The sequence below is a fragment of the Ctenopharyngodon idella genome, chromosome 8, assembly GCF_019924925.1.
Source record: "Ctenopharyngodon idella isolate HZGC_01 chromosome 8, HZGC01, whole genome shotgun sequence".
Lineage (NCBI taxonomy): Eukaryota > Metazoa > Chordata > Actinopteri > Cypriniformes > Xenocyprididae > Ctenopharyngodon > Ctenopharyngodon idella.
In genome coordinates, this window is record NC_067227.1 from 32,407,590 (window position 1) to 32,430,138 (window position 22,549).

A 22,549-nucleotide genomic window follows, 5' to 3' on the forward strand; every position below is an offset into this window, starting at 1 on the left:
AAATAATAAGGAGCAGTATAAACACGTGTGTGTGTATGCACTGAATTGCTGAGGTAGCTTTAACGATCATCATCTTCCTAATGATTATAAAAAAGGCTTGCCATCAATATCTAAATCTGCATTTTTGAACCATATCCCCCCAAAAGAAAACTTCAATATCTTTTTGATCTTGCTCTGTTTTAATTGTGCCCCTGTATAAAAGGTATAAACAGACAGCTTTCGCTCTACACATTAATGGGTATTTGCAGGAGAGAGAGGGGTGTGTGTGTGTGCGCTCCTCACCGCGGCAACCAGTGCTCTCGGAGGAGAACACTGCTGTAATTATAAAAGGAACAAAGCACTGGAGACTAAAAACACATGAAAGGAAAAGAAAACATACAAGCCAATCAAGGCTCTCACAAACACACTCTCTCGTGCACAAACATGCACACTGATACACACATATTCACTCTTAGCTCTGCGCTTTTTCCAACAAAGTTATATTCCAAGCTTGTGGTGGTGCTTTATCAATTGCAAAATGGCATTCAGACAGTGACCAACACCACCAGATACATGTCTATATTTAAAGTACATTAGAACAGATCCTTAATTGATTGATCTAGAACACGCATCGCACAAGAACCCTCTTAAACTGTCTTCTCCCAGAGGAAACGATAAAACCCTAAAAGCAGGAAGGAAGTCATGAAAGGAACAGGTCTGGATAAGGTGGGGTCACTATGACACACACACTGGTTTTTAGTCAGAGATTCAATGAACAACTACCTGGGTGTTTTCAACCACATTAGTTGCCAATCTTGAAGGGATAAAAATTTAAATTTTGCCATCCTTTACTTATGTTCCTGTTGCTTGACTGCTTCTACCGTAGCACAAAAGATTTTGTTCAAACAATGAAAGTCAAGGGTTGTTTACACACCAGCGTTTTCCCAAAATATCCTCTTTTGTGTTTTGCAGAAGAAAGAAAGACAAAGTGAATGATGGCAGAATTTTCATTTTTGGGTGAACTTTCCCTTTAAGGCCTTTTAAAAAAAAAGCTCGCAATTTGGCAGAATTGGTCAACTTTTCAGTGTATTTTTGATTCTAACATATACTACATCTGTATGACTATCTTAAGTTCACTAGAGTAAAATGTATATTTAAATATTTTTTGCAATTTTGCACACATTTTTTTTTCCAGAAAAGAAGTGGGGGACGTTTTTCTCCATGCACCACTGTAAACATAGCGATATCACACGTCGGGGCTAACGGCAATGTTTTGTGTCTTTACCAGCTATGTTATGACTCCCTTGATGTTTTACAAGTGACATTTGGGTGTTGTGTGTTTGTGGGGGTTTCTGGAACGTTATATTCAAAGAACACTAAAACTGTTTTAAGTGTGCAAGATACAGGCGTATGGGGAAAACAGGCTTTTGACATGAGTTTATGGTTTGGCATTGGCCAGATCGTCCCTGCGCCATCCACTTTAAAACCACGATCAAACGCTCGCCGTATTCTCTCTAAAGAGAGAAAAACAAACCGCGTCAGCTGTTTCCTCACCTCCCTGCGCTGCATGTACAGTGATGCACCCAGCAGTCGCGCATGTCTTCGTCTTCACAACATGTCATCTGTCAGTCAGCCTTGTACGGCAGAGCGGCACAAAGAAAACTCAATCAGCCGCGGGAGCCTCTTTTTGTCTGCCAATTCTGGAACTTTCATGCTCCTTATTTGTCAGGTCAAAGGTTAAATTGCTGACCCTCCCTCTCATTCCCCCCCACACTCTCCTCCCCTCCGCAGCGAAAGCTCTATCTACAGAATCCCCATATTTACATGGATTAGACTTCTTTCACGTTGAAGAAAGAAATCTGGTTCATAGTCAAAGCCCGAGAAGCGGCCCACATCGCCGGAGTGGCCACGTTATTCACCGCCGGACAATGACCATATTGTGGGGATCTGAAAGAGGAGGGGGGTTGGAGGGGAGTGCCCCGCTTTTGGCCCGAGCTGGAGCGGAGAAGCCGCCCCCTCCAACCCCCTTCCCTTTTCGTCCACGGCAAAGTCCTGCGCTTGTGCCACTAGGCTCACAGGGGCAAAACCCCATCCGCTCTCCTGACAAGAGCAAACAAAGCCTGCCCACTGTGAACTAGATGAAGATGTCAAAAGCTTTTAGGCTGGTGGGTGGAAGGGGGGGTGGGTGGTAAGACAAGGTTTAAACCAACAAAACCAGAGAAAAGGCCCTTTTCACTCCCATGGATAAATCCCACTAAGTCTACGTTTCCACATCAGCTTTACTTTCCCCCGACAACAATCCAGCGACTCAATAAAATGATCAAGAACAAATAAGCGAGGCCTTCGAGAGGACGGGGCCACCGGTTTAGCAAATAGACCATGCCGAGCTAATCAGTGGAGAACAGAGGAGCTGATACCATATAGACATTTGGGAAATTTACACAACATTAGCGTTCTCATCTAATCCACCATGACGTCCTGAGCTGCAACTTCTGCAGGAGGCCAAACTGGGTGCAGCACAGGGTCAAACTTCTGGAAGATGCTCTCTGCAAAAGTTGGAAAGACGTCAGGCATTAGTATCAAGGATGTCACTTTGTTGGCGGAGTTATTTATAACAAAACAAGCTCAAGTTTCACAAAGATGCTCTCTGCGAGTGTCTAAAGACATTAGACGTGAGCATAGCACGTCACTATCATCATGTTCCTATATAACTTGTTTACTCGCTTACTTAGACACAACTACACACAGGCGCTTTCACACTCTGTTTCTCCAGTGGTGTTGAGAACAAATGAGAGCTGTAAGATGTTAATTAGTGTTTCCTCCTGTTCGGCGGGCCAGGGGTCTGAATGAAGAGGTCAACACTATCTGTGCACCCAAGACTCAGACAAAGACAGAACACATTGTCTTTGACCAGCCAAGGCTTAGCACTGCTGTCAGAGAGGAACAGAGCAGGAGGGCGCGGGCACATTTATGCTCCGGAATATTTTTGCAATTAAACACGGCTCTGTCCGTTTTTAGAAAGAAATCAATACTGCTCACCATCTCCTCCAAATTTCCTCTCAGCAGAGCTGCTGTTGTAAACGGAGTCACTGGCTGTGATTTTAAAGACAGAATCCTTCTTTTTACAGCATGTTAGGACTGGATGTGAGCATTTTATGGATGTCAAAGATCAAAGACTATTCATCTACTTTGGATCCAGCATCCTGGATCTGGATAACAGTGACATTAGCACGCACAGGAAGCGTTTTTCTGTAAGTGTTTACTTTTAAACACAGCTTTCTCTTCCAGGCCAAACCAATACTGGGAAGTAGGAAGTATTTAAAGCGCAAAGCCTTGTCCCTTTTGAGGACCCACCATATAAAGCAGACCAGAGTGGAGACTATGGACCATTCAGATGTTAATACATACACCATTCCACTGACTCTGATTAACTCCATGTGAGTTAATAGTTGCCCTGTTAACAAAGAGTTATCCTCCCATTCAAGTCGGCGGTATGTTTAGTAGGAGAAAAGCAAGGAGAGGGAACTTGTAGTGAACCTTTACAGTACAAGCCCCTTCAGGATATAATACAAGCTCCGTCTCCTCTGGCTAATCCAGCCTGCAGATGCTGGAAAGAAGCTCACTGCTCTTACTGGGACAAATAGTCGGAGAAAGGATGGAGGCAAACAAAAGAAATGTTCTCTTTTTTCCCCCCGGGTCTAAACTGAGCCAGAGGTTCTCCAAAAGTGTGGGACAAAACCGAGTAGACAGGCTAAAAGCTTATGTTGCTCTAAAAGCTCTTTCTGTGTGTGTTTATCCTCATGAATAATGATTGGAAGAACAAACCTAAAGTTCTCAAAGCATCTCTCTTGGCTTTGGCCAGCATATTGCTGTCTGAGTTTTAGAATATTTAAGTTGCAAAAACAATCGACATGACTCCAGGTAATTATTGATGTTTTAAAGATCACAGTAAACTTACTTTGGTTACATCCATTAAAGGGATAGTTCACCCAGAAATGAAAATGTTGTCATCACTTATACACCCTCAAGTGGTTCCAAACTTGTATGAGATTGAACGCAAAAGAAAATATTTTAAAGAATGTTGGTAATCAAACAGTTGACGGAAGCCAATGACTTTCATAGTAGGAAAAAAAAAAATACTATGGAAGTCACTGGCTACCGTCAACTGTCTGGTAACCAACATTCTTCAAAATGTCTTCTTTTGTGTTCAACAGAAGAAACTCATACAACAACATGAGGGTAAGTGATCTATCCCTTTAATGAAAGAGCGTGACCTCACTTTACACCAGTTAAATTGGGATGTTTATCTACATTTGTTACATATTTCAGAAATCCAGCCCAGAAGTCCATGCTCAACATCTCCCCTAATTAATATGCACCATATTAGTGCTGCTCTCTTAAAAATAGTGTGTCGTGCTGAAACATTCCTTAATCACAGGCTTAAATCTCAATTTCCTCTTATTTTTAGCTTTAGACTGACAGGTTAATATTACAAGTTGAAGGCAGTCGCGCTCTCGAGCTAATCTATAATCAATTCCAAATGGTGTGACTGTATAATGAGACAGCCGTTAATGGGCACGAGCAGAATGGTCACTATATCCAACATCTAATTGGTTTGGCTGCCCTGCCCTCAGCGTTTAAAACATTACCTTTTTGAAGTTTGGATGTTTATAATGGCTTTCGAGACTCACTTAATCGTAATTCTCTTTGATATATTTCTGAGGCGACTTCTCAAAACGACAGCTGATCGCGAGCTGACGTAATCACACACCTGAATTATCGCGATAGCTGGGAAATTAACTAGAACCTCACTTTTTCACTTTTAATTAGCACACTGTGCATTTGAAATAGACAGATGCTTTATTTCGATATAAAACAGACTACATACACACAATGAAAGTGTCTGTTTTAAGTGCAATAATTATCTACACAACTCTTGCTATGCTTGCAAACCCTTTTATTAGCGGTAAATGCCAATAAAGCTGAATCGGCTTAATCTTATTTAGACAAATTCTTCTTTAATCATGCACTGTGTCAATGCAATCTTTTAAAGCCTGGATGTCAGAACATGAGGAAACCAGTCGCAACAATCTTTGGTCGGCAGGGAATATGAGAGAGAGAGAGAGAGAGAGAGAGAGCGAGAGAGAGAGAGAGAGAGAGAGAGAGAGGCTGATCTCTTCCGCTCCCCTATAATGCACTGTCTAATTAACAGGACTACATACAGAAAGACTGGAGCAACGACGTCTATTGTATTACGGCAATCATTTAGGCTACTCCTGCATTATAATTTTTTTTTTAACTAAAATGGTGCATATATGTTAATAATAGCCTAATAATAATAATAATACTCAGTATAAATATGAAATAAGATATTAATGTTACTGCTGCTTTTCTAATTAAAAGTCAAACTGAATTTTTCAAAATAAAAAAAAAGCTTTTCACGAGATATATAGCTGTGCAAATATAGGCTATGTGTATAGGTTATCATATTTTGGCAATAATCCAGCATAAATAATCGTTCCTCTCATCCATCTTGAACTCAGCATCAGTCTTGTGTCCCCATGTCAGTGTGATGCTGAGGAAGTTGTTATTGGTTTCCGCTCTCACACCTCATCGGAAGAATCTGATTCAGACAGAAGGTAAAGGGCAAACCTTGAACTCATTAACAGGTTAAAAGAAGGGCCACGAAACAGCACTATCCATCCACTTTTAATTCAGAGCAGAGAGAACGCGCATACAAGACAGCCAACAGATGCTCTGTGTGTAAAACAACATCCATTTTAGTCATGTCTCGTGCGTTGAGTCTATCTAGTTGTGTAAAAGGAATATATTTTAATTTGAACTTATTTGTTTAATTTATCTAGTTTTTATACGGCGTTGTTTACTAATATAAAATATAGGCCTACTAACAGTATTTTTTCAGCCCAGATAAAAGATTAACGATCCGTTCACCGGGAGTCGGTAGGCAGTGTTGCTCTATTCGTTCGTGGCGAAAGCCCCAAATCTCAGCACAGAAATATCAGTGGTTTGATCAGAGCTGGATAGAATTATCACGGGGAGAGATACAAAGGCGGCAGACAAAACGCGCTCGGTTTCCCTGGTGTTTGAGTACAAACCATATTAAACACCGAGCTCAGTTATTAGATCTGACTGAAACAGCACTGAGGAATATGAAGCCGCGGTTTATGAAATCAGAGACAGTGTCTGACAAACCAAATAGCCTATAAAGAGTGTATAATGTACAATGACTTCGACTTTTTTTAAAGAGAATTTTGAACGTCTGCTATGTTTGTAATGCTTTACAATGTTTTTATTGTTTTACAGTAGCCTATTATTAAATGTAGCAAATGTAAAAGTAATTTTAGGGCATAATCTGTCGAGGTTCATCTCACGCATTGCAAATTGTATTTTGAGGCTAATTAAAAAGGTAAATTATTTAAAAGTTTTAAAAACGGATTTTCTAAAAAAAAAAAAAAAGTAGCCTATTACTAGGCATATCTTTAAATCTATTATGAAGTGATGTTAACCACGCGATATTAATCGTAATTGAAAGCGCGTGCACAGTGTACTGTTGTTATGGTTACCTCTCTTTGGCGAACGCGACGTCTTGTTTATCGGCTATTTCGCGACAGGTGAAAATAGCTATGCAATCTAACTTGTAGTCGTACATTACTGAAACGTTTGAAAACCCTGCTGACACATATACATATAACCTATTTGTTTGTTTGACTTCCTTATTCAAGCCTTAAACGTGTGTAAGTTTGTGTGTGTGTGTGTGTGTGTGTTGGGGGGGTGCATAATTCGTACAGTGTCTATAAACATAGCTAGAAGTGTTTTATGTAGGCTATTTTGTATGTATTTTGTCCTTTTCCGCATTTTTAAAATTTTTTTTTATTTGACAGATTCACGAAATATCATATTTCGCACACGCAAGATATCCCGCACTGAAATGTTTAATGTATAAGCCAACATTATACTAGACAGAGAGCGCACATTATTAATATGCATGTATTCAATTAAGGGTATTACACAGGATTTCATTTGCATAAGGATTTGGGAGCTTAACATGCCTTTTCATATTTGTGCAATAAAACTTTAATATTAACGCCTGCCCTTCAATGCCGTGGGTACTTTTATTAATAGTCTATCTGTCTACTACACCCCTATTACTATGGCTACTACTACCATCACTGTTCAGATCAGCTTAATAGGCCCCAATCATGATTGCCATAGGGCTGTTACTGGTATATTTGTCACTCTACATAAACAGTAGCTGCACCTGTTTCTCTCGTGACAGCTCGTGTAATTTTTGAACGGATAGCATTCCATTATTTTTCATTCAGTGAGTATAGCCTAAATATTTGGATCAGCGGACAAGTGTGTGCTTATCGCCAGGTTCCCATGCACAATTGGACATTATAGCACACTTAAGTTGTCCTGCTGTTTTCTCTTGCATGTCCGTCTTGTCTTATTATTACTGCGACTGCTATGTAATACAACAAAATGAATGGAATTTACGTAAAAATACTAATATTTGGACAATGTCACACATCAGTAATAGGTCAATTGTTTGAAAATTAGGGGTTAAATTTCTATAACAAAGCGTTTGAATGGCCAACGTGTTTCAGAGACTAGCAGCAGTGACTTTTCTTTATTCAATGAGCAGAACCCGTGTCATACCCTTCAAGTACATTATTTAGCTAATGACTATCGATTACATCCTTAAAATAACTACTATGCCATCACTATAATTTACAATTTAAGAGCCACATACAATCAAAGGTCAGTTTTTAAAGAATGTTTAGTTTAACTCGGCTCTGAATTAAAATACACAATTCCCTGCGGTTACATTTCTGTACGTGGAGCTCAAGATCTTGTCAAAAAGCCAGGTGTTTGTTTATAAGACACAAGCTGATATGTGTCAGAGTTAATGCCATCCTTAATCTGTTGTGCTGCTTGGAAACACACTTACACTCAGGTTTTTATTGGAGGGTGCAGAAGCTTTCTGAAGAATAAACATGAACCCGTGACTATTTATACAGTCTTATCTTGAGTAACTAACAAGCTCTTCTCTTATAGCGTCTTGAAATAAGGATTTTGATTTGAACAAGGCGTTAAATGACATCGTTTCTGAATTGTAATTAAACCTAAACACATATAGGTTTAGAAATGTTACAAAGAGAATTAATATTAAACTTAATATACTGTAGACAGAATTACTAAGCATTTTCATTATATTGCTTCCTACATGATTTCAAAACTTTTGCACAAAATGAAAAACATTTACACCGTTTTTTTTTTTCGTGCAACCTACAAAACCTTTAAAGAGGAAGCCGAAACAAACCGAACAAACAAAGTCTGAATAAGTAGTGTTTGTTATTAAAACTATGTTTTTAATTTTGTTAAAACAACTTTATGTATTTCGAAGCTCAAATATGGATTTCACAATACAACATATAAAATAATTTCAAATTCTTTACGGGACATCAAAGCTATGTTAACTCTGCCAGTGCCACTCAAAAATCAATTGATATTTGCGTCGATCTATCACGCCTATTTTGTTAAAACACGAGTCACGTGGGGGCTGTATGAATTTGTCTCCCACTGGCTTGTTTCTGAGGTCCGCTGCTCTCTAGGGCTCGAAATTAATACTGTCTCGCCAATTAAGTTCAGAGCGCCAATTAAGAGTGCTTTATGAATTCTTAGAGTAAAAACAAAACCAAAAACTTAAATGAGCAACTGAAAACACCATCGCAAAAATTAGTGAGAAAATATAACATAAAAAGAAATGTGCTTAAACTTTGATATATCCTAAACTAAATTTAGTCTGTTTCGTGCGTTGGTCCGTTTTTCTTAAGCGTGGACATTAGAGAAGTGTCTCTCTTTGCGTTGTTAGAATAATCACCTATTATACTGGATGAACTGAATAAGTAAAACAAATATGTGGCCTTTTGGGATTTGGAACCAGTGGCTCACAGCAGTCCATATGAGGTACAAAAGAGGGCGGCCATCAATAATAGATGATCCGAGATATTCATTGTGAGTGTTTTCCTTTGCTTTCCAAACACTCACCTCATGGAGATTTTTTAAAGAACGCATAGCCTATATCAATGAAAGCTTATTTTGGGAGTTTTTGGGGAAAAAATAATGCTCACAGAATGACATTAAATAATAATAATTCAGAGAATACCTATAAATGTGAAAAACATGAATGTGAGGAAAAACAATGCACATGAAAAACATTATTAGTAGCCTAATTATAATTCATCTTCGGCAACGTTTTGTAGAACAATAAAATTTGGAGGGTATTTAAAGTGATGAAACAGCCGAATTCACTGTGACACTGACGTTAATTGGACTTCTCACAGATACTCTGAGTAGTACATCCAATGCTTTCAGTAGGGCAGAGACTATTCCGCTCTTCTGGATCCTTTTGTTTAAATCAGTCACGGGGATTTGTCCGGGGCCGGTGCCGTATTACACAGAGGCGGATGGTAAAGCAGATCAATCCGAAAACCAATAGGCTCGAGCCAAAGGTACAAAGAAAATAAATCATTATGATCATATAAAGCACTGCAATCGCATAAGACATCGACGTACAGTTCCACATTTAAAAAGTAAGCTTATGGAATTAATGAAATCGGAGCGATTCACTTGTGAGACAAAGACGTGGAATGTCCATTTCGCGAAAGTTAAATAGTCTCTATCTCACTGCACGTATAACTAAAAACAAGTCGCTAATGTTTACAAAAACAAAACAAAAACAATGTATTTAGCGTACGCTTTCCAGAGCATTAAAGTTGTAGCTAGCCTATAAAAATAATTGAAATCATCGGTCGGAAAAAAAAAAAAAATGACATCTGAGAAAGTCTTGAGATACCATCAAATTATGGTCCAGCTGACATTAAAATCCCTGCAACAATTCGATACAGTGCGTATATCAAGAGTTCGAACAGCCAATAATCACGAACGGAACGGCGTGACGTCAAAGTCCCGGTAGAAAAGGCGCGTTGGGTTTGCTCACGTTTGGAGAGGGAAGAGCGCAGGGAACCTCACTGTCTTCACTGGATTATACAAACCAAAAGTGTCCTCAACTCCTCCTCCTTCTCAATCGCTTACATGCTGATCCTACTGCATGCGGGACGAACAACAACAGGCTCTTAACACAGCAAATGCTCTATATGTCAGGACAACCATCTCATTTGTTAGAACAAACCTTTGAGGTGATTTTTTACCCGTATCCAATCTGAAGCCTACTGAAGTTGGACATTTTTGGTGTGTGTGATGACACAACTGTCGTGGAGGAGGTGAAGAGACGAGGATGAAGATATAACCACTTGCACAATCTGAATCGTCACTGTAGTCGTTGCTCCCAGCCATTTCGGGATTATATATTTTTATTCTTCGGCGACGCAATAACGGATTGTTTTTGTGTAATGACCGGCAGCAGCCATGCTCCAAGACTGATTTCTGAAAAGACAAGAAAGAAAAACTGAGATCTTACACTGACAAATGCATGTCCAAAATGTGGTAACTGAAAGTTACTCACGAAGAAATAGGAGGGTCCAGTGTCACACATGTAGAGGGGCTTCAGTAGCTGGTATGTCCTCAAAGCTCCGGAATGCTCTCATAGGCTAAACCAATCAGTCTGTACTGGGTGCATGCTTTGCGATCTCATACTCTGATGCATTTAAAAGAATCTATCAGAATACGGAGTTGACATTTTTGATAAACGAATACCGTTTAGACCGAGCAGATTCTCCAAACGGGAATTATTTCACGTGAGAGAGAGAGAGAGAGGTCATATGAACTGCACAGGGCTAGAAGTGCGTCTCACGGAAATCTTGGGTTGCAGATCTGACGGAAACACGTGCTATTCGGTCTCATCTGCGGCAACGATGCTTTTCCACGGTCTGCCTGGAGGCGAGATGCATGGTGTTATGGAAGAAATGGAGCGGAGAGGAAAGAGCGATTCGGCGACTATCAGCTCGGCCATAGATATGGGGGAAACAGAGACGGTAGGAGAAAGCCATGCCTCTCGCTCCAGGCGCTTGCTTGGAAATTTTAACAGCCTATGTAAACTGAACCGTTATTCAAACAGTGATACAGAGGCCCAAAGATGTGATTCCGATCTTGTCCATTTAAACAAACTTCAAACTTCTGCGAAGCCAAAATTACAGGCCTGGTCTTCAACGCAGTGATTGTAAATCTTTTGCCATGGGTGGATTGCAGATTGTTACAGAAAGCTACGATATACAATAGGCCTATCAGTTTTAAATGGCTTACAATTCAGTTTAATTTCAACTGATTATTCGATAAAAAAAATGGTGAAATATCAAATGCATTAGCGACCAAGAAAATCCCTGTTCGGTTGTGTACAGATACTGACGCTTATATAGGAAATTCCCATTTTACAAATGCTAATGCAAGTGCTGTTCAACTTTAAGTGATGCGAAATTCAGAATGTAAAAATACATTTCTTTTTTTTCATGATATAGTGAGATGATTATGATAAAATAATTATCAGATGTTATGATTGAACTAAAATAAATTGACATTGTTTTGGGGCGTAATATCTGGGATTAACTACAAAAAAAAAAAGAGACGTTGCGGTTAAGTCCTCCTTTTTCTATAAAATTATTTTTATCAGTTTCGTTGGCAACAATGCAATTATGATGCTTGAAACTATTTTAACATTTTCAACACTGCATCCTATTTTTTTTTTTTTTTTTTACCAAATTACAAATAAATTATAAAGAATAATATTTTTATTGCACAAAGTGTTTTATATATAATAGCCTATATATCCAACGAGTGTGTCTGCAGTGTATAGTGTATCTAAGGCCACACGACACGCCGAACGTAAACACAATAAAACGAGCGAATTAATCTTTAAATAATTTGTTTACATAGCCTACGTATCACATTTTTCCAAAACTGTTCCTTTGTTCAATTAAAAAAAAACGTGAATAGATGCGTGCATAGCCTAATCATTTCTTGCGGTTATTTCCTCTTTTTTTATGCATGGTCTTCCGTTGTCACGGGAAATATTAAATACAAATCAATGGTGAATATACACTTCTGTATTTATCTTCTGAATTTGATCTCACGCCCCTCCCATTCTGTACAGAAGTGAACACTGGTAATGCCTCATTCTTTGGACTTTCTTTAATCAGAAAATGCGTAAAATAGCCTAGTGTTTACAGAACACTTTAAACACACAGCCTACTTTATCTTTTACCAATGTGCTATTAAAACATTCATTTGTATAACATTAGAGATAATGGTGGCGAAAGAGTGTTGGGATTTGAGTTACTGCCTTTAATGAGTCCGATGGTCGTCTGTGTGTTTCTGTAGAACATGCCTTCCATCAGCGGGGACCGGGTGGCTCTGTGTGCGGGCTGCGGAGGCAAGATCTCGGATCGCTATTACCTGCTCGCCGTGGACAAGCAGTGGCACATGCGCTGTCTGAAGTGCTGCGAGTGTAAACTCAACCTGGAGTCTGAGCTCACCTGCTTCAGCAAAGACGGAAGCATCTACTGCAAAGAAGACTATTACAGGTGAGCAAACTCGTTCACTCAAAAGCTGCATGATCTTACGGGCCTTCCTTCGCCTGAAGAGTGAGGTTTTCGTTGTGGATAGATAATAAAAAGGCTATACTTGTAGCAAAAGAGCTACTTTTTGTCTGTAAACTATATTTTGGTGTGTGACGCGGTTTCGTCATTATAAAATTTAATAATCCAGAAAAGGCGTAGCTAATTTTCATTGTGTATAAATGAAAGAAAATCAAAAAGATTTTTGTAGATGATATTGATGCCTTTGTTATACAAATTAAAATGATTATTAACAATACAGAAACTACTGAAAAACGCAAGGCATAATGTTTGCCTAAAATTGAACGTTTTTGTTTAAATTAACGAAACGTCTTGTCGCAAAACGCCGGATTTTTTGTCTAGATATTGTTACTTGTGAAGACGTTATGATGCAATTTAATAACTGCGTTAACAATTTCAATAATCCAGAAATTACTAAACGTAGCCTACTCATCTTATATTTTATTAAAAAATTATTATGCAAATATTTTGCAGTGTTAAGTGATTTTGAACGTCATTATAAAACTAAATAATCCAGAGACGATTTACCTCAAGAGCTACTTGGTCTTACGCGAAGTAGAACATTTTCTTTGCTGGAAGAATAGAAAGCAGAGGAAGAATCTGTAGATAAAACGCCTTACTCTGATGTTTGGATGATATTTAGCTGACCGTGCAATGATTCTGTATGTCATTGTACAATTTAATAATCAGAGGGAGGCGAGAGGCCTATTAAGATAATCATAGGCTAAGTGAAGGTTTAACCAGTTTCCACGTTCAAATTAGGCTCCAGCACAAGTCAATCTCAACTGTAAGTTATTTAGCAATTATTCGAGGTTATTGTTGAGAATCAATTCCACTGTACGAGTTAACTCTATTTGTTCATGCATCCTGCTGTTCAAGGCATTTCAGCATGTCTGCATAGTGCCAAAAAACAGAGCACGTGCTCTCCTCTCCAACATTTATTTAAGATAAAATTTCATTCACAAATATAAATTACAATTTATCCAATTGTTATTATGAGAAGCAGTACATTTAATGCCAGGCTCATGAGTGGTGGGCCCACCTTCTGGTTGAAGTGTGCTGAAAGGTCACAGCTGCTCTATTCTCCCGCAGAAGGTTTTCGGTGCAGAGATGTGCCCGGTGCCACCTCGGGATCTCGGCCTCGGAAATGGTCATGAGGGCCAGGGATTTGGTGTACCACTTGAACTGTTTCACCTGCACGACTTGCAACAAAATGCTGACGACTGGGGACCACTTCGGCATGAAAGACAGTCTGGTGTACTGCAGGCTACACTTTGAATCGCTTATCCAGGGAGACTTCCCCACGCATTTCAATCACACGGATGTAGCGCCTAATAAAGGACTGGGCAGCACGGGCCCTCTAGGACTGTCTTATTATAACGGCGTGAACACGGTGCAGAAGGGCCGGCCCCGAAAGAGGAAGAGCCCTGGGCCCGGAGCGGACTTGGCTGCTTATAATGCAGGTGAGACCATTATTGGCGTTTTGTTGTTGCTGGTTAACTGCTCTAGTTTTATTCTTTGCATTCTGTTTCTTTCATTTGGCACGAAGTGCAAGCAGATTTCCCATCTGAAGTTGCACAACTTTTTTTTTTTTTTAGGAGCGCGTTACTTCGCAATGTTAGCCTACTAGTTCACTGCGATTTCGATTAATTTCCAGGTTTACAAAACTTTTTGGGCTGCACTACCTAACGAAATCGTTTCAGAGCAAGACAAAAGAAGAAACCTGGCCAACTGCATGATGAATTCACAAAAGCAACCTATCGCTACAGTGAAATTTCGCTTAAACAATACTATTAGCTACCGCTATTTTAAACAATAATTACGACTGTTATAAAATTATTGTATGATTAATTAATTGCAACTACAGATGCAATAAATAAACTGCTTTCTAATACGAAAAAAGGGGAGGTGGGTGGATGATAAATCAGGCGGGGAACATTTAAAATAGCATTTCTGAATGCAGTCCTCGTTGGGAAAAAAATAAACAGTTTGTTTAAATAATAATTTAAAAGGTGGCAATTCTGTTCCTATTTTGCCATTCCAATTCGTTCGAGAAGATTTCTTAAGTTCATAAACCATGTGAAGATGGTTTTATGAAAAACCGCTAACCTTAATTAGCAATATAGCCAATGTATTAAACGTTTCATCTCGTATTTATAGTATTTCAATTTTTTTTAAAGAAACAACAAATAATACATAGATAAGTTCACTTCTTTACAACGTAAAAGGCAAAAATGCGCCACTTTTCAAGACAATCGACACACACCACAGATTTCTGCTAAGCACTTGAGCTTGTGCTGAACAATTTGGAACAACGTGACTTGTTCGCTCGGGCATTTCGGGCCCCTCAGCGGGGCATTTGGGCCCCTGCTCGAGGACCAAACAGAGGAATGATGACGACTACAGAGACTGACAAGTGGAAAATGGCTTAGATGCTAGTCGAGACCTCTAGAAGATTAAATACAAGTGAAAGAAAGAAAGAAAATCTTCAGATTTTCCAGGCAAATTCAGACGAATTAATTTACCCTTGTTTTTGCACGTGTCCAAAATAAAGCATATGATAGAGCAGAAACTTTTTAATCAAATACGACGATGTGATTTACGAATCTTTTCTTCGCGAATATTCATCATTTTCTTTGGTTCAAGTATTTAATGCCAGATATACTGGGATGAAAACGACATACAAAATTAACGAATGTAATTTAAAGAAGGATAAAAATAAATGCAGAATTGTTTATGAGTCAGATTATGACCTGGTCTATATCGCATGTTATTATTTAAGACAATAACTAGCCTAATAACCGAAGTTCACCAGGAGTTTTCATTATATCTCCAGGCTCTATTTCTACTAAAAATGTGTAAATGCGATGTTTTCTTTTTCACTTTAAACTCATATTGTTTGCTTGCTTTGTAAATCTTGTTGTCTGGGGATCGTTAATTGAAGTTGGCAAATTTATCACATCAACTGCGGTCTTGTTTGGTGGACTAACCCCCTTCTGAAAAACTGTTATATTTACATGATTTACTTAAAATGGAAAAAAGAAGTCAAATGAAAGTTTTTGAAATCAGATCAACCGTTTGTTAAGCAGAGTGAGTGAACTTTGCTGTCTCTCTGCTCTCGGATCGTGAGACACAGTCAGATCATTGCTGCCCCCATCAGCTCACACTTTAAACAACAGCACGAACACAAGGACAGGAAGATCAAACCCTGAAAAATAAGAACAATAAAGACAGTTTTTATTATTGTGATACTACAGTTACCATTTGCACATAAATAATTCTGTGTTCAGTAAAGATAACTGTTCTTGACGTGCATCACTGTAGTAAAGGTAACAGTATTTCTCAATGGCCATATTTATATCAGGAGGAAACATTTGTTCGCCATGTGCGGTGTTGTAAAGCATTCAAGGTTAATTATCTGAAGTGTTGATCAGACCATTTTCAATGACTAATATTTGTAGTTGTCAGAGAAAACATAATTCTGAACTGTCATGCGTCTAGCAACACATAAACTTCTGCCAAGAATTTGGAACTGGCGCAAACACATTTCTGACACATTCAGACGGGCCTATCTACTAAACACTTGTGTCCAAAGATGGATAGTGTGGGCTTTTTCACCATCAAATCCTAGACATCATAAAAACAGAAACGAAGATGCGGCCATATGTGGGGGGTGGGGTGCAATAAAAATGGGTAAACTCAGCAGAGCTGAGCATGTTTTTACTCTGATTTTCACATGAAAATGTAAAATAAAAATCATGCATGCTTTCAAAACATGTCAGCTACATTTTGGAATCAAACGTGTTTTTAAAAATGGACAAAAACGAGCATGATGTAAGACTACAGCATAATGCAGATTATTATGCATGCAGTAAGTTGCAAACACAGCAACATGATGATGCTGTGGCTGCTTTATTTGGTCAAATTCAAGACTAAAGACATAGTTGGAGTGCAATCAAAGAAACCTCCTCATCAGATCCCATGTATTTATTGTTTGCTCACTGAAGGAATTAGCTTCAATTACGACTCATCGAGTTTTAGCTTTCTGCATTTATTCAAACTAGAACTCCAATATGACCCAACGGTTGGGTTAAAAAAAACAACCCAATGTTTTTTTACTGTGCACTACTATAAAACTTCATTTGCATGTCTAGTTTTAATACTGTGGTTAGGCTATTGAAATGTTTTGACTATAGAACACTTTGGGATCAATATCAGGAGCACAGCTAATCGATTTTCTCATTTTCTTTTTCATTCAGCTTTGAGCTGCAATGAGAATGATGGCGATCCGATGGACAGAGACTCGCAGTACAGCACCAGCCAGAAGACGAAGCGCATGAGAACGTCATTTAAACACCATCAGCTGAGGACCATGAAGTCGTATTTTGCCATCAACCACAATCCTGACGCCAAGGATCTGAAACAGCTGGCCCAGAAAACCGGTCTCACCAAGCGCGTCCTACAGGTCAGAAATCTCCTTCCAGTTAGACCAATTGTCTTGGCTTATTGCAGTACATTTCTGCTTTGAGATGTTAGTTTTTATATTAACTGAAATATTTAGTCATCATTACACATTCCTTCACTTCAGCAACAAATTAGACTTGATTAAAAAATTACTAGAGGAATGAAGATTGTAATCAAATGTAATTCACATACCTGTTCTCTTCAATGGAATGATATTCATTTGTTGCTGAAAAAGAAAAACAAAGTATAAGCAATCTGGAAATGAAAGAAAAGGCTGTTGGGAACACTTTACAGTAAGGCTCCATTAGTTCACATGAACTTACAACGAAAAATACTTCAAAAGCATTTATTAATCTTAGTTAATTTCAACATTTACTATGTATTATTAAAATACAAAATTGTTTATTAGTACTATTTAAAGGACCTAAGCTGACATGAACTAGAAAATGAACAGTTGCATTGTTATTAATATTAACAAAGATTAATAAGTACTGTATAATAAGGTCCCTTAAGTTAATGCATTAGCTAACATTAACTAACAATGAGCAATAGGGGTGTAACGGTACACAAACATGACGGATCGGTACGTACCTCGATATTGAAGTCATGGTTCGGTTATGGGTTTATTGAACATATTGTGTCCAAAACTATTAAATTCAGTTGCTATTTATTTTTTTAGATCTAATAATCAACACTTAGGTTGCATTAACTTCTAAATTTAATCATAAAATTATTTTTCAATTATTTTTCTACTCCAATTCATTTTTGAAATATGATCATTTACACAGTTACTGTCATAACTTGTTTTTATTAAAACATTAAATGATTAAGAGATTAAATATAGGTAAATATAACATGTAAATATAATTAATATATAATTAATATATAATAATGCATATATATATAGTGAAATGGTCCTCTCTAGAGTTCATTTCTCTAGTGAACTAACATGCTGTGGGCAATAAATGACTTGCCTGAGGTAAATGTAATGCTACATGAGATATTAATCCTGGCTATACTTCGTTTTTTTACGCGTACGCTAGTGTACGCACACAGTCGAATGCACATTTTACTCATACGCATACACCGGCGCTCGATGCATGTGCAGTTTTGAGCAATCTCTCGCCACGAGTTACAACCCATGTAAATATCTTTGTATTCTTTCATGCAAGAGCTGTACAAATTTGGGTATTTCTAACCTCTACGCACAATCTGTCGTCTACGTAGGCCTCCTTTGTCGCTGTAGCTTGCACGCGTTCCGGTCTGTTCTGTTCATGCAATTTTTCTTTGACTATCTTGTGAATCGACACCCCGAAGGTACAGTTGCCACCTTGTGGATAAACTAATTACTGCAAAAAAAAAAAAAATTAAATGCGCATGTGCGACCTGCGCGTACAAGTATGCAGTTACAAAAATTCGGTAGTGTGCATACAGTACGCACACTCTCTTCTGATGACGAAATTCATGACCCTCGCATACACGTAAAAAGTGAACAATACTTTAGGCTTCATTCTCAAGCTGTTTTATTGATCTTTTCGCGGTTAAAATACACTGTATAATGTAAACTTATCTATACATAGATTGTCTGTTCTTCTGCACTTTGTCCTTTTGTTGAGGTTAGCAAACAGTGTTGCATTACCACACACGCCCCCTTCTGGATTGGAGTGTGGATCACCTGTGATTGACTGTATTTGTCGTCTGACTGTATGCACCGAACCATGACAGTTCAGGACGAATACATGTACCGTTACACCCCTAATGAGCAATACATTTGTTTAAGTGTTACTCAGCTGTGTCAGATATTATTGACAAAAAAACTAAATGCATTTGGGTCACAAATGCTGTGGCAAAACAACCAGGGAACAAACAGAAAGGAAAAATATGAACTAAACGAAATAAATTAAAAATAAAATCTCAAGGCAGAAAATGAAGCCTAATATTCATTCCCTGAACATCACATCATTCTCACATTATTTGCCATCTCGGTTTGCAGGTCTGGTTCCAAAACGCTCGGGCCAAATTCAGACGAAACCTCCTGCGTCAGGAGAACACGGGTGTGGACAAGGCCTCGGACGGGTCGACCATGCCTGGAGGAACACCGTCCGGACCCGCCTCGGAGATCTCCAACGCCTCCATGAGCCCGTCCAGCACCCCTACCACCCTCACAGACCTGACGAACCCCACAATGCCCACCGTAACCTCCGTACTGACCTCCGTGCCAGGCAGCCTGGACGTTCACGAATGCCGGAGTCCATCGCAGAGCACCTTAACCAGCCTCTTCTGATGCTCAGATCCAACAGACATTTGCACAACACGAGCACAGTGACACGTCACCTTCTTCTGCTTCCTCATGGGTGCGGCTTCATTACCGGGTCTCAACAGCCATCTAAATCAGAAATCGTGCTTGCAAAGCATAGTTCCATTCTGACACAACTAGTCGTTCACATACTACATCTGTCCGATACATAAACCGATCTACCTGGGCATCTTTTGTACCTTTGCAGATGTGGCCAATCCAGACTTTATGAAGACTATGAATGGAGAAAAACAAGACTTAAGCGGAAAAGAGAAACTCTTTGTTTGGCCACGAGTCTCTTAAGAGTGTTGCATCAAGTTTCACTAAAGGATCTGTTGATAATAGTCTTTGAAACGACTGATTCGCATTTTTATTTTTCCATATGTTTTCCCCAACCGTGTTTACAGAGAGAGACTGAGCTGCAGCTTATGGGAAATTCATTTGTTTGTCAACCTCTTATTTATGTTCATGCACAGGGGTCAGTGTGAGGAAACTGGATTATAATGTGAATAATTTCGAGATGAGAACAGCGAAACTTAGCCTGACTGTCACGTGCCTTATCCTGCAGTGTAGTCACTGAAGCCCCTTTAGCAATGCTAAACCAACTACATGGGAAAATGTGTATTTTAATTTGTCGGATGATGAAAATGGTTGAGTAAATCACATGCAAACACACACATGCTTACAGAGGAAGAGCTGATCATATACTCTCATTCCAACATATTACCTCACTCAGAAATCACTGGATCTGATAGCAGTACGAATGAAACCTGAGAACACGTTTCAATCTCACAAGATGACAAAATGCACTGGGAGGGAAAATGGCCGCGGCGAGTTTGTAAGAAGAAAAACCTTGATCGTCGAAGCTCATCACAAACAAACACTGATTTATGGAATGAAACACTTTTTTTCCTCGTTTGGTTAGGTGATTTTTTTTTTTTCTCAACCATTAAGATGTGACAGTGTTGGAGACAGGGTAAATGTTTCCATGGTAACCAGAGGCTGCTTGTTGAAATGCTGTACAGTTTTGACAGATTATTGAGAAATTTCGAGTCCACTCCCTGCAGTATCCCCTTTGATGTAAATCTTCAGTTCTGTAAAAAATATAAAAAAAAAAAAAAAAGAATCACTATTTTTTTTGTGGTCCTCATTATTTCACCAATTTCAAAGCATTTTACAGAACTATGGAAAGACAGCAATGAACATGGTGTTAACACTAATCTAGAGCTCCAATGCCAAAAATACAGTGAAACTGGACATTAATAGTTTAAGATGAATCAGTGTTGTCATGGTAATTTATAACTGAGAATCTTAAAACCAAATGCACTTTGGTGTGATCTGATAAAACACATCTTGTCACACACACTACATGCTTGCATTTCAATAAACAGAAGTAAATGAATTCATATTGAGTGAATTACACAACCAAATAACTTACAAAACCAACCAAAAACACACTTCTTTCTAAGCAAAGGTTTTGGCAGCTTTCTGATCAGAGTTCCTCTGGGTCCTGAAAAGTATTTGGCTTTATCACATGGATAAACTAAGATAATATGAAAATAGCTGTGATTAAACATTTTAGAAGTGAAATCTAAACAGTACTCTATACAGAAAACTGAGGAACACAAATGCTTTACAGTAATATTAGCAATAAAATAACACTTTAAATTAATTTTTAACGTACACTCTAAAAAATTCTGGGTTAAAAACAACCCAAGTTGGGTTGAAAATGGACAAACCCAGCGGTTGGGTTAAATGTTTGCCCAATCTGCTGGGCAGTTTTACTTACTATTGTTAAATATTGTTTAAAAATTACTGTATTGCTTGCTTAAAATGAACCCAAAATATGTTGGTTATTATGTTTAATAAATGAACATTTATTAATAAGTTTAATGAAAAATAATTAAATTGCTTATTAATAAATATTCACCTTTTGATTATTATTGTTGCATCTAGTAATTATGCATCTGATTTTTAATTTACAACCTATTTTGGGTTCATTTTAAGCCAGTCATATAGTAATTCTTAACCAATAGTTGGGTTAAATAAAACTACCCAGCAGGTTGGGCAAACATTTAACCCAACCGCTGGGTTTGTCCATTTTCAACCCAAATTGGGTTGTTTTTAACCCAGCATTTTTTGGTATATTAAACAACAAGAAAATATAATGCATATCCTGTGTTGTTGGGTTTGTTTTGTCAGTTCTTGTACACTACTTGTGTGTGTGTGTGTGTGTGTGTGTGTGTGTGTGTGTGTTTCTGAGCTGAAAACCTCTTGTGACTAGTAGAGTACAAAACCTGGAATTTATTATGATAATTATTTTTAAATGGTTGAACAGTGGAGCATTTGGAATCTAAGTTTATTACAGCCCATGTGAAATATATGGTCAGCCAGTCATCATCATACATACCTGGATGTTTGGCACTCACAGACATCCGCTGAATGGAAGCAGAAACGGCGGGAAGCTCCCGTTTTCACGCACATCAACACGTCGGTCTCGACACACGATGTTTCCCAGTGCAAACAAGGCCTTGGCCCTTCGTCTCAGTGAACATTAGGTCAGTGACTCTGCACGTCTCCGGTTTCTCTCGCCGCTGTTTGTTGAAGTGAGTGTGACTGGGGTAGTGGAGTGGTCTGGCGTGAAGCCCGACGCTCGGGCTCCTGGAGGGCTGGCAGACCGGGGTTGTAATGGGCTTACGATGGGTGCCAAAGCCAGCCAGCCACCGTGGAAGCCAATGTGGTGCCCAGATGTACAGCGCATTCCCACAAAAAGCCACACGATGAAGGCTTTAATAGAGAGAGAGCCTGCTATTTAAAACACACTACAGCCTTTTTGGAAATAGTTGGTCCAATAAAGTTTAATATGGAATATTATGACTGTGCAGAATCCGGGGCTCATCACATCGGTTTGGATGTTTGTGACGTGCCCTAGTGAAGACTTTAAGACTTTGCAGCGTGTCCGAGGTTTTATGTTATGGCGACAGGCTACACCCAGATCTTTTCCAAAAGCTTGTTTTCTTTGTGCTCGAGCTGCCTGGATCTGACCTGGCCAATTGAAACTTTTAACTCACATACAATAAGAAATGCTTCTAAACAACTGCTGAGATGAGAGGTTAAATAGCAGACAAGTACACGATGCCAATCTCTGCTTGAGTTTACTTGGAAAATCTGACAATAAAAAACAGAAATTACATTT

The 22,549-nt window shown here is 38.7% G+C and overlaps 1 protein-coding gene and 2 long non-coding RNA genes across 6 annotated transcripts in view; 1 reads left to right on the top strand and 2 right to left on the bottom strand.

Moving 5' to 3' along the window:
* The window catches only part of LOC127516921 (uncharacterized), a 25,337-nt gene extending 15,006 nt beyond the window's left edge, over positions 1-10,331 (bottom strand). Inside the window, exon 1 of one of the 2 annotated variants that reach the window (XR_007931133.1) lies at positions 10,196-10,331. This is a non-coding gene — a long non-coding RNA (uncharacterized LOC127516921). The remainder of the gene's footprint in view (positions 1-10,195) is intronic. The other variant, XR_007931132.1, reaches the window with a different exon arrangement.
* Positions 9,362-20,432, top strand: lhx2b (LIM homeobox 2b). 3 transcript variants are annotated; one of them, XM_051901823.1, is made up of 5 exons: positions 9,362-10,997; positions 12,337-12,539; positions 13,689-14,056; positions 16,853-17,058; positions 19,051-20,432. In XM_051901823.1, exons 1-5 carry the CDS (start codon positions 10,785-10,787, stop codon positions 19,339-19,341), a joined length of 1,281 nt encoding a protein of 426 aa, XP_051757783.1. In that variant the 5' UTR covers positions 9,362-10,784; the 3' UTR covers positions 19,342-20,432. The 3 variants fall into 3 exon arrangements, with proteins under 3 accessions (XP_051757783.1, XP_051757784.1, XP_051757782.1); XM_051901824.1 differs by having other exon boundaries at positions 9,377-10,579; positions 13,686-14,056; positions 19,051-20,427; XM_051901822.1 differs by having other exon boundaries at positions 9,380-10,997; positions 13,686-14,056; positions 19,051-20,426.
* Positions 20,224-22,472, bottom strand: LOC127516923 (uncharacterized). Its single transcript, XR_007931135.1, has 2 exons — positions 21,764-22,472; positions 20,224-20,447 (listed from the first exon to the last, which is right to left on the bottom strand). It is a non-coding gene; the product is annotated as an uncharacterized LOC127516923 (long non-coding RNA).
* Positions 22,473-22,549: the final 77 nt, after the last annotated feature.